The 12307-nt window shown below is 51.4% G+C and overlaps 1 protein-coding gene across 2 annotated transcripts in view; it reads left to right on the top strand.

The window, feature by feature from the left end:
• The window catches only part of PLXNA4 (plexin A4), a 457885-nt gene that overhangs the window by 390562 nt on the left and 55016 nt on the right, over nt 1–12307 (top strand). For both annotated transcript variants that reach the window (XM_030825648.1, XM_030825649.1), the window contains exons 15-20: nt 2209–2345; nt 3974–4138; nt 7493–7586; nt 8062–8301; nt 8943–9089; nt 9763–9997. In XM_030825648.1, coding sequence (XP_030681508.1) covers nt 2209–2345; nt 3974–4138; nt 7493–7586; nt 8062–8301; nt 8943–9089; nt 9763–9997 — 1018 coding nt within the window. The remainder of the gene's footprint in view (nt 1–2208; nt 2346–3973; nt 4139–7492; nt 7587–8061; nt 8302–8942; nt 9090–9762; nt 9998–12307) is intronic.

The raw sequence follows: 12307 nt of genomic DNA, 5'->3' as shown, positions 1-12307 counted from the left end.
TTTCTAGGGATTCCAGGTGGGAATGAGGGACAGAGGTCCCCATGAGTCTCCGCAGGGGGTTGAGAAGGGACAGAACCCCCATCTATCACACTTTCCAGCATCTCTGAGCCCTCATGGCCTTCTCATCTACCAGGCAGCTTGCAGGTGCACTCTTCAGGCCCTACACAGAAGCCCCTAGCTCCCCTGGAGTTCTGAGACAGCCAGGAAGCTCTTTCCCCAGGACTTGGAGACCCTTTTTAGTACCAAGGCTAGAGGGAAGATTTGACCTCTCCCACAATCAGGCCAGACTCCAATGTGTGGGTTTATTCACCAAAAACCAAACGCCAAGGCCAAGAGGCCCCAGATTAGCACCCTGGGCTGTCACTAGCTGTTCCTAAAGGTCTCCATGCAGGGAATGCTTTCCCCCTTCCCTCTACCTCCATTCATGGAGCCAAGTGAAGAGGTGGCAAGTAATGCAGAATTTGATTTCCCGTGCAAACTCACCGTGAAATATTTATGAAGCATGGCTTGAATAATTAACAGCTTCTCACAACTCTAAAACATGTATCCATAACATCCTCTCCCCACCAGTGAGCCCCTTGATAGTGCCCCAGCAGCACCTGCAGGGATTACTCACTTCTACCCCTTCTAAGAACCCTCACCCACAGGCTGCCAGGGAGCACCAACCCCCATCTATTTTAACTTCCCTGAGTTCAACTCTGTCTCTCTAGGACCATCCCTGCATCGAAGCCTATGTGTACAGTCTTCTCTCTCACTCTCTCTCTCTGTCTGTCTCTCTCTTTCTCCTTTCCTTTCCTTTCCTTTCCTTTCCTTTCCTTTCCTTTCCTTTCCTTTCCTTTCCTTTCCTTTCCTTTCCTTTCCTTTCCTCTCTGGGAAGGTTGGTGGAGTTCCTTTAAGATGGGGCACAAGTACCATTTGAAGAGATACTGCAAGTTACAGAACAAGAGAACTGCCAGGAACCTTGAAGATCACCACTTTTTGGCTCAACCCCCTGATTTTGTTGACGAGAGAGGTGAAATGTCTTGTCCAGGGTCACACAGCGAGATCCAGGCAGAGCTGAGAAAGGAGGGCTCTTTCCACAGCCTCACCCCACCCTCTTCTTGGTCTCCGGTTGAACCAAAATGACAAGCTATTCCTTGACTTGGCCCATGTTACAGGGATGCTAGACCGGGATCCAGAGACAGGGTGCTGAGACCTGGTGAGGCAGGTCAGGAGCTGTGGTCTGTGTGTCTCCTCACCCATGTGCCCTGATCCTGGACCTGGAGGCGCATGTGCCAGGTGATAGGGAAGCTCTGGGGCTTTCCTATCAAAGCATCTCCAAGGGGGGGTTGTCAGCCTCCTCTGAGGACCTGAGAGGGTTCGACTTTTGGTGCTGAATTCTTTTAGGAGGAGGTAGCTGGGGAAGGGAGAGAGAAATCTTCATTTAAATGCAGATACAGGCTTCTCACCTGGGACTGAGGAAAGTTTTCCCATTAAAATGCTAATGAAAGAACAAACTGCAACTCCAAATCCCCAGCTGTCAAGAGCTTTTTTCTGCTCTGCCCCCAACCCGGACTCCTCACTGGTCCCATTCTGGCAGGGGGCTGGGGGCAGCCCTTGAAAGCAACTGACTCTTTTCTGCTTCTCTCTTTGAGTTTCCCTGGGGCTCTCACTTCCCAGTGCTCTGCCACTGTGTGCTTTGGGCAGCTCTTTGTAGAGACCTGTGGGAGAGACAGTTTACCACCCAAGAACAGAGCTGTAGGTTGGAGAGGGGTTGAGAACTGGAGCTCTGGGGTAAGATCTCAGTTATGCCATTTTTTTTAGCTGTGTGACCTTGGAAAACTAGCTTAACATCTCTGAATCTCTTCTGTAAAATAATAATGCCTGCTTTAAAGAATTAATTGGTGATTAAATTATATATATGTATGTGTATATAGGGATATATACACATACATGTATAATTATGAAGACATACAATCTGACACTTAAAAAATAAGTACATGGCAGCTATTAGTATTACTATTACCAAGGTAGGCATGCAAACTCTCAGGGTCTGGAACATTGCCTGTCCACACAAGCCTAAAAAAAACTGCCCTGGTTCTCTGGGAGACCGCTATTACCAAAGATTACAGAAGGCAGCTTAGGGGAGTGGGGTGCTGCCTCACACCTGCCCAGAAGCCTCCTCCACCCCTTCCTGGTTGTGTCTCAGGCTACATCCTTTCTACACAGACACTGACTCTCTCAGATCTGAAGCCCAGCCGGGGGCCCATGTCCGGGGGGACCCAAGTGACCATCACAGGCACCAACCTGAATGCCGGAAGCAACGTGGTGGTGATGTTCGGAAAGCAGCCCTGTCTCTTCCACAGGTAACTCAGAGGGCCCCTTTCTGCAGTACCAGAGGGGGAAAGGTTAGACAGGTAAATCACTTCAGGGTAGCTTTGTTTTTATTGCAGGGAGTTGGGAAGGTGTAACCACCTGACAGGTTCTTCTTGCCAGCTGCACAGATAGAGCCAATTTCCTGAGACAGCATTATTGCAATAGAGAAAGAATTTAATAAATACAGAGCTGGGTAAAAGGGAGACCGGAGTTGTATGATTCAAATCAGTCTCCCTGAAAATTTGGTGACAAGGGTATTTTTAAGGATAATTTGGCAGGCGGGGGGTTAGGGAGTGGGGAATGCTGATTGGTTGGGTTGCAGGTGAAATTGTATAAAGTTGAAATAGGTTTTTCTTGCTGTCTTCAGTTCCTCGGTGGGATCGCAGAACTAGTTGAGGCACATTACTGGTCTGGGTGGTACCAGCTGGTCAATCAGAATTCAGGATCTGAAAAGTATCTCAAACAGTGATCTTAGGTTTTACAATAGTGATGTTATCCATAGGAGCAATTGGGAACATTTGGAATCTTGTGGCCTCTTGTTGCTTATGTGCCTCCTGAGTCATAATTTCTGATCTTGTGGCTAATTTGTTAGTTTTTCAAAGGTGGGCTCTCTGGTCCCCAGGCAAAGAGGGGGTTTGTTTCAGGAAAAGGCTGTTATCATCTTTGTTACAAAGCTAACCTATAAACTAAATTCCTCCTATAGTTAGCTCGGTCTGTGCCCAGGAATGAACAAGGGTAGCTTGGAGGTTAAAAGCAAGATAGGGTCTGTTAGGTCAGACTTGCACTGTGATAATTTTTCTATGTCAGACTTTCCTCACTGCCATAATTTTTGCAAAGGTGGTTTCAATCACCTTATGGCTTGGAAATACACCTCCTGCCTAACAAAGTGGACATGCTCTTTGGGAGAGGATTTGGGCTCAGTCTGGAGACCTATCAGCCCTCCCTTCCCTGGATGGCCTGAGATTCTCTAGAGAGAGGATTTTTCCCTGAGAGAGCTACGCTGAGGGCTGTGACAATTCCCAAGTCAGACCTGGCCAGGCCTGGCATCAGTAGTGTTAAAGAAACAATTATTCTGACACTTGTTAAAATAGCAAGGAAGACTCAGGACGATTGCAATTGATGTTAAGACTACTGCGTCAGGGGAAACAGATGGGGCTCAACTCCAAATACTACAAAGACAGCAGGGGATTTATAGCCAATGAGCAGAATATGGGGCTCAGTGAATGAAAAATCACTAAGAGGAGACATCAAGATAGGCGGACTCCTGCTAAACCAACTGAACATGATTCCTGCGAAGGCAGGCCAGGGTGATCAGGTATCAAGTATGGGAGGAGTCTCCCCAAATAGACTTAGCCAGATTCTTGCTAAAAAACGAGGCTAGACAGGCCAAAGACAGACCCAGGGATGAGGCCTGTTTGAAAAGAAGGCTCAGAGGAACCTGTCTAAAGTTTGGCCAAGGAGAGTCTTTGTCACTAGCTCTCCAGCTTTCTATCTGAGAGCACCCACCCATGGCCTCTGAGCACCCTGACATGCAGGGAGCAGTGTGGGAGGGCCCTGACTCAGGACCTCTGTCCTCCTCAACACCAGGCGCCCAGTGCTCTGTCTTCCTGCCCTCCAGGCGATCTCCATCCTACATTGTCTGCAACACCACGTCCTCAGATGAGGTGCTAGAGATGAAGGTGTCGGTACAGGTGGACAGGGCCAAAATCCACCAGGACCTGGTCTTTCAGTATGTGGAAGACCCCACCATCGTGCGGATTGAGCCAGAATGGAGCATCGTCAGGTAGGAGCTGGCCCAAGTGGACCTTAATGCTTCTGTACCTCTGTTTCCCTTCCCTGACTCTTGAAAGCCAAGGAGATTTCTGGGGGCCCAGTCCTGCTTGGGGGACTGATGAGCTGGAATCGGTTCCAAACACCCACAAATCAGACCTTCCTACTGTGACTCCCTCCTTCCACTGAGAGCACCTCTGTGCCAAACCCAGCCTGGAGGCCAAGGTCATAACAACAAGAGCCTACTTTCCCGAGTTCTAGGACAGGCACTGTGCTGGAGGCCATGTCCCCACGCTGCAGTGACTGCTGAGGGTGCCAGGCTACTCTTCTCACTTCTGGTAGACACATGTGCTAATGCTGGTCCCACCTTCAGGCTGAGAGGTGTGGAAGAAGAGTTAGATCAGGCCTGACTACTCCTTGTAGTCAGCTTCCTTGGGGGAAGTTGTGTCCTGAGCCTGGAGGCCCCGTCCGGATACCTATCCTCTCTGCTCCTGGCTGCCTGCTTACATTTCTCCTCCCCTCTGCTGTAAACTCCTCAAGGGTAGAGTTTAGGTCTTGTTCCCTGCTCTTTCCCGGTGCCCAGCCAGATGCACTGAACATCTGTCTCAGAGGGAGGGGACCAGACATTGGATGTTGGTATAGAAAGGCCCTAGGGCAGGGACTTGAGGACCTTCATTTACCTTGGGCAAATTGGTATTCTTCCTGGGCCTCTGCCTATTCAGCGATTCACCCAGGGATTTTGAAATCCCAGGATCTCTAGAGTCCCTGGAGTTGTATGTCTCCCATCAGGGGAGAAGGGGTAGGCACACGGCATAAGTCTGCCTTTCCAGGCCCTGGATAGCACATGGGAATGAGAAGATGCTGCAGAGCTTTTTTCTTCCCCCAAGGAAGCTGACTACAAGGAGTAGTCAGGCCTGATCTAACTCTTCTTCCACAGCCCTCAGCCTGAAGGTGGGACCAGGATTAGCACATATGTCTACCAGAAGTGAGAAGAGTAGCCTGGCACCCCCAGCAGTCACTGCAGCATGGGGACACGGCCTCCAGCACAGAGGGCACCCCACAGCAAAGCTCACAGAGGTCACTGGGAAATCACTGTAACAGGGGCAGCATGGGAAGGGTCTCAGCCCAGCTCCACTGCTTACCAGCCCAGTTACCTTAACAGTTATCTCACCTCCCTGGGGCCAGAGTCCCTCATCTGTCCACTCTCATAGGCAGCTGAGAGACTGAAGTGAGATGCACATGCACAGGGCAGTGCCTGGCTCGGCCCCCTCCCCCCGCCCCCTGCTGGGGCCAATCTTCTCACTGTTGGCTTCAGTTCTCAGGGGTGTGGGGCTAGGGGAGTGAGCAGGAAGTACATGCAGAAGTAGTCTCCCTGGGCTGAGGCAGAGAGCAGGGATGTGTCCAGTCCAGGGAACAATCTTTTTTTAATCCAGGGATCGGCATACTCCAGTCCGTGGGCTGAATCTGGCTAGCCACCTGCTTTTGTAAATAAAGTTTTATTGGCACACAGCCATGCTCACTCGTACATGTATTGTCTATAGCTGCTTTCTCACTATAACAGCAGAGTTGAGTAACTGCGACAGGGACCATATGGCCTGTAAAGCCTACAATATTTACTATCTGGCCCTTTACAGAAAGAATTTGCCACCCCCTGCCTTAGACCCAAAAGAAAGACAGCCTTTGCCTGCTGAGATGAGATTTGGCTGTCCTCAGCAATTACTCTATAAGGCCCAAACCTTCTGAGCTTTAGCCATGACCTTAAGACCAATGAAGACCAGAAGGCACAGAGAGGGGAAAATCGTCTGTAGAAAGCCATGCCAGCATTTGGCCCCAGGAAGTTGATGCAGCCCTTTGTGACTTAGTCAACAAACTTTGCAACTCTATGCAAAATTCACAGCCTGGTATACTTCAGTTCTTTGTGTCATCCTCATAGAAATAGAGGTGTCACCCTAACTGGCATTCAGCTGCCGTTCCTACATCATGCTCCCACTAGGAGGGAGGTTGGAGACAGACATGTTCTGGGTCTGCCAGCCAGCTCCAGGGCTTTTATTTAAGTTAATAAAGTCTGAGGATGGGGTGAGGCTCTGCTCTTATAAGCCGCCTGGGTTACTTGTGAACAGTGATGGTGGGCATTTGATAAATGTGTGTTGAATTGGTGATTGAGAGGACTGGGAAGATGGCTAGACACCAGAAGGTCATCTCCAGCACTGTCACATGTGCAAGAGCCTCTCCAAGTTTCACGGGAATCTTCCTCTGTGTGTGCGCGCACATGTGTGTGTGTGCGCATGTGAGCAAGGAGAAAGGGGGAAGCAACTGGCAATATAAAGACAGGCAGATGGATAGATGGGTGGAAATGAATGTGGGTGTGTGTGTCAAGGATTCTTTACTCATCAACTTATAGCTAATTAACTTGCTAAAGCCTGTTTTAGATAGCAGGATTCTTCTCGAAGATGCTCCTTTGATTGGGGATCAGGCTATTTCTCATTTTTCTTTGAGTAGCCCCCCTGGAGGACACAGTCCACTACAGTACTGCCCACTCCTTTATGCCCACTTCTCAGCTGCCCTAAGGATGGGCACTGGGTCCAGCTCTCTTTTGAAAGGCTACACAAGATGAAGCTCCTAGGCCCTCCCTGTCAGCAGTCCTGTGCCCTCCCTGTCAGTGGTCCTGTGTCCTCCCTGTCAGCGGTCCTGTGCCCTCCCTGTCAGCGGTCCTGTGCCCTCCCTGTCAGCAGTCCTGTGTCCTCCCTGTCAGTGGTCCTGTGCCACCCCAGGGTACAGGAGACGCGAGTCCCAGAGCATTTCGCACTTGCATTCACATTTGCATTCATGGACCCTCTGCCTTTCCCAGATCTCAGCCTGATCAAAGCCTCCAAGATGGAAACTTGTGGAATGATTGCCCTGGGGGAGCAGACTGTGCTCAGCCCCTGGAGGATGTGGTGGGGACAATCTGGAGCGAGACTTTCATGAGGCCAAAGCTAATGTTTAAAAAGTCTCAAGATTGGCGAGGACCAGGGGAAGGATGGAGGAAGAGACATCAAGGGGTTGCAGAGAAGCAGCTGGGACAAATCAAGAGGGCTTGGAGAGCCAAGGGGGCTGTGCTGTTGACTGGGCCTCCACGGGGGTCCATACTCCGAACAAACTCAGCAAAGGATGGCCACGGACATCTGGTCATTACTGCCCTCCCCTTGGCTGCTGAGATGCTCGTCCTCATTACTATGCAGTCAGCTTGTCATCCTTGTCCCCATGAACATTACCCTGCTGCCTAGTTATCACTGTCCTTATTGTCATAGCTCAGTCATCATTGTAGAGTGCCAACTGCTCTTCCTGAACTTATGATTTACATGCCTCCTTCTTTCTTCCTGCTCAGTGGAAACACACCCATCGCCGTATGGGGGACCCACCTGGACCTCATACAGAACCCCCAGATCCGTGCCAAGCATGGAGGGAAGGAGCACATCAATGTGAGTGCAGGGCTGATGGGGTTCATGGAGGCTGCCCACGCAACATGTTGCTTCCGCAAAGGGTGTGGGTCTTCCCAAGTACTGAGGTGACTCCCTGCCCATACACTGACAACCCCAGCCTGACACCCTTGAATACTAGGATAGTGGAATAGGGGAGAAGATGTAAGGGCATTTTTACTTCTTGGGATATAGACATGGAGGAGCAATTACTTTTGGGGTTCCCAGGGTTTTATACATTTACTCTTGCATTCTTCCAACCCTAGCCATTGCCACACCCACTACGGGCAAAACTGGAGCTGGGTGCAAGCTATAGAGCCTATTCCTTGAGTGCCCAATTGTGTGGCCCTGACTCATCTCTAATCCTCTTGTCAACCCCTTGCTATCCCGATGACATCCAGGGAGGCCCAGGACGTGCACTGGGGCTGTGGGTATGTGGAGATACTGCATAGACTCCACCCTGTGGCTCCTCCCACAGATCTGTGAGGTTCTGAATGCTACTGAGATGACTTGCCAGGCGCCCGCCCTCGCTCTGGGTCCTGACCACCAGTCAGACCTGACCGAGAGGCCCGAGGAGTTTGGCTTCATCCTGGACAATGTCCAGTCCCTGCTCATCCTCAACAAGACCAACTTCACCTACTATCCCAACCCGGTGTTTGAGGCCTTTGGTCCCTCAGGAATCCTGGAGCTCAAGCCTGGCACACCCATCATCCTAAAGGTGGAGTGAGGGTGGTGGGAGGCGGGGGGGAAAGGAGGGGCTGCTGCATGGAAGGGGGTGTTCAAGTCACAGACTGCTGCCACATTTCTCAACCGGCCTCTCTTGCAGAGGTTGCAGTGTAGCCCAGAGTGTGATAAATGTTCTGAGTCTGTACTGGGAAGAAAACTCTCTTTAGGGGCCGGTCCTACCCAGGGAAGGCAGATCCACCTTGGCTATTTGACTCTCAAATTTTTATTGTCCTGAAAGTCCAAGTACTGGCAGGTCAGGCTCACTGCTTCCTCTGAGACAGCCTTGTGCGAACCACAGCATAGGGCTTCCTTTGGAACATGGGTTACAGGTTAATTAAAGCTTATGACAATTTGAATCAATTGGTAGTGACTGACTCCAACTCTGCATTGAGAAGGATTCTGAGGCTGCATTTGGGATGAGCTGAAAGGAGTACTTTGATAACTGACTACCCACTGGGAGGAAGAGGCAATGGTGGTAGTCGTGCCATGAATATTTTTTGCACTTATTACCAAAGTTGGCTTCTTCACCAGCTCACCAGCAGGATGGGACCTCCAGGTGGGAGGACGTGAGAGCCAGCTGGTAGCTGTGGTCCTCACTCTGGGGTGGGAACTGGGGCTTTCCCATCTGTACAGGGCAAGAACCTGATCCCGCCTGTGGCTGGGGGCAACGTGAAGCTGAACTACACTGTGCTGGTTGGGGAGAAGCCGTGCACCGTGACCGTGTCGGATGTCCAGCTGCTCTGCGAGTCCCCCAACCTCATCGGCAGGCACAAAGTGATGGTGAGGCTGGCAGAACCCCATCCTAGATGGAGCGGGCTGTAGGGATGTGGATGTGAGCGGCCCAGCTCCATCTCAGGCCACCAGGGCTTTCTAAGAGGGGATTCCGTCCCACAAAGAACTTTTCCTCTAGCTACCCCACACCCCAAGTTCTTTCTTCATGTCCACTTTTGAGCTTCTCTCTTCTGTATTGTCATTCTTTCCACGCTGGCTGGTGCAACAATAAGGGAAATGCAAAACAGCATTAAACAGTTGCTAAATCACCTGCAACAAACAAAGCCTTCAAGGAGAAGGCTGTCTCTGGCCCAGGGAAGTCCATAATATCTTAATATCATGTTCTGTGCTTCAGTTGTCCACCCTTAGAATGGACATAAATCTTAGGGGAGCCAGTCATTGGTGGCAGACTGTGTTTAGGTCCCAGCTGTGTGCTGTTATGAAGATGACAAAACTCACTCCTGAATAAGAGGAGGTGAGGTTTTTCCAGTTGGGGGTGAGCTCTGTTAAGCTGTGCCTGTCCCCGCTCCCAGCGCCCCATGCCCTCTTGTCTATTTTGACACCAGTGACTGGTCTCCTTTCCCTCATCCTGCCCTGGTCACTAGTTCATGGGTAACTTGGGACTGTTGCCAAAGCTGCTGTGTCCCCACACCCAGCTCCCTCTTGCCCGGTGTGTCCCCAGGCCCGTGTCGGTGGCATGGAATACTCCCCGGGGATGGTGTACATCGCCCCGGACAGCCCGCTCAGCCTGCCCGCCATCGTCAGCATCGCGGTGGCTGGCGGCCTCCTCATCATTTTCATCGTGGCCGTGCTCATTGCCTATAAACGCAAGTCCCGCGAAAGTGACCTCACGCTGAAGCGGCTGCAGATGCAGATGGACAACCTGGAGTCCCGCGTGGCCCTGGAGTGCAAGGAAGGTACTGAGTGGCCCCGTGCTGGAGGCCGTGTGCGTGTGCGTGTGTGCATATGTGTGTGCGTGCGCATCTGTGTATGCGTATGTGTATGTTTCATATACAAACAAGCAGGCTGGGCAGCAGTGGGCAGCGCTGGAGGCCGGTGGTGTGTGTGTCCGTGTGAATGTGTGTGTGTGCATGTGTGTGTGTGCACATCTGTGTGTGTGTATATATGTTTCATATACAAGCAAGCAGGCCGGGCAGCAGTGGGCAGTGCTGGAGGCTGTGTGTGAGTGTGTGTGCGCACGCATGCGTGTGTGTGTATATGTATGTGTTTCATTTGCAAGCAGGCCAGGCAACTGTGAGCAGTGCTGGAGGCTGTGTGTGTGTTGTGTGTGTGCACGTGCGTGTGTGTGTGTGTATGTGTTTCATTTACAAGCAAGCAGGCCAGGCAGCTGTGAGCAGTGCTGGAGGCTGTGTGTGTGTGTGTGCACGCACGCGTGTGTGTGTATGCATATGTGTTTCATTTACAAGCAAGCAGGCCAGGCAGCTGTGAGCAGTGCTGGAGGCTGTGTGTGTGTGTGCATGTGTGTGTGTGCACATCTGTGTGTGTGTATATATGTTTCATATACAAGCAAGCAGGCTGGGCAGCAGTGGGCAGTGCTGGAGGCTGTGTGTGTGTCTGTGTGCGTGTTTGTGTGTGTGCGCATCTGTGTGTGTATATATGTTTCATATACAAGCAAGCAGGCCGGGCAGCAGTGGGCAGTGCTGGAGGCGGTGTATGTGTCTGTGTGGTGTTTGTGTGTGTGCGATCTGTGTGTTATATGTTTATACAAGCAGGCGGGCAGCGTGGCAGTGTGGAGGCTGTGTGTGTGTGTGTGTGTGTATGTGTTTAATTTACAAGCAAGCAGGCCAGGCAACTGTGAGCAGTGCTGGAGGCTGTGTGTGTGTTGTGTGTGTGCACGTGCGTGTGTGTGTGTGTATGTGTTTCATTTACAAGCAAGCAGGCCAGGCAGCTGTGAGCAGTGCTGGAGGCTGTGTGTGTGTGTGTGCACGCACGCGTGTGTGTGTATGCATATGTGTTTCATTTACAAACAAGCAGGCCAGGCAGCTGTGAGCAGTGCTGGAGGCTGTGTGTGTGTGCATGTGTGTGTGTATGTGTATGTGTTTCATTTACAAGCAAGCAGGCCAGGCAGCTGTGGCAGTGCTGGAGGCTGTGTGGTGTGTGTGCATGTGTGTGTGTGTGTGTGTATGTGTTTCATTTACAAGCAAGCAGGTCAGGCAGCTGTGGGCAGTGCTGGAGGCTGTGTGTGTGTGTGTGTGTGTGTATGTGTATGTGTTTAATTTACAAGCAGGCAGGCCAGGCAGCTGTGGGCAGTGCTGGAGGCTGTGTGTGTGTGTGTGTGTGTGTGGGTGTGGGTGTGTGTATGTGTTTAATTTACAGGCAAGCAGGCCAGGCAGCTGTGGGCAGTGCTGGAGGCTGTGTGTGTGTGTGTGTGTGTGTGTGTGGGTGTGGGTGTGTGTATGTGCGTATGTGTTTAATTTACAGGCAAGCAGGCCAGGCAGCTGTGGGCAGTGCTGGAGGCTGTGTGTGTGTGTGTGTGTGTGTATGTGTATGTGTTTAATTTACAAGCAGGCAGGCCAGGCAGCTGTGGGCAGTGCTGGAGGCTGTGTGTGTGTGTGTGTGTGTGTGTGTGGGTGTGGGTGTGTGTATGTGTTTAATTTACAGGCAAGCAGGCCAGGCAGCTGTGGGCAGTGCTGGAGGCTGTGTGTGTGTGTGTGTGTGTGTATATGTATTTAATTTACAGGCAAGCAGGCCAGGCAGCTGTGGGCAGTGCTGGAGGCTGTGTGTGTGTGGGTGTGTGTGTGGGTGTGTGTATGTGCGTATGTGTTTCATTTACAAGCAGGCAGGCCAGGCAGCTGTGGGCAGTGCTGGAGGCTCTGTGGGGGGTGGGGGGGGGTGGGGGGTGGGGGGGGTGTGGGTGTGTGTGGGTGTGGGTGTGTGTATGTGCATATGTGTTTAATTTACAGGTAAGCAGGCCAGGCAGCTGTGGGCAGTGCTGGAGGCTGTGTGTGTGTGTGTGTGTGTGTGTGTGTGTGTGTGTGTGTGTATGTGTATGTGTATGTGTTTAATTTACAGGCAAGCAGGCCAGGCAGCTGTGGGCAGTGCTGGAGGGTGTGTGTGTGTGTGTGTGTGTGTGTGTGTGTGTATGTGTATGTGTTTAATTTACAAGCAGGCAGGCCAGGCAGCTGTGGGCAGTGCTGGAGGCTGTGTGTGTGTGTGTGTGTGTGTGTGTATGTGTATGTGTTTAATTTACAGGCAGGCAGGCCAGG

This window comes from Nomascus leucogenys, chromosome 13, assembly GCF_006542625.1.
Source record: "Nomascus leucogenys isolate Asia chromosome 13, Asia_NLE_v1, whole genome shotgun sequence".
Taxonomy (NCBI): Eukaryota; Metazoa; Chordata; class Mammalia; order Primates; family Hylobatidae; genus Nomascus; species Nomascus leucogenys.
This window is presented reverse-complemented; position numbering and strand designations above follow the sequence as displayed.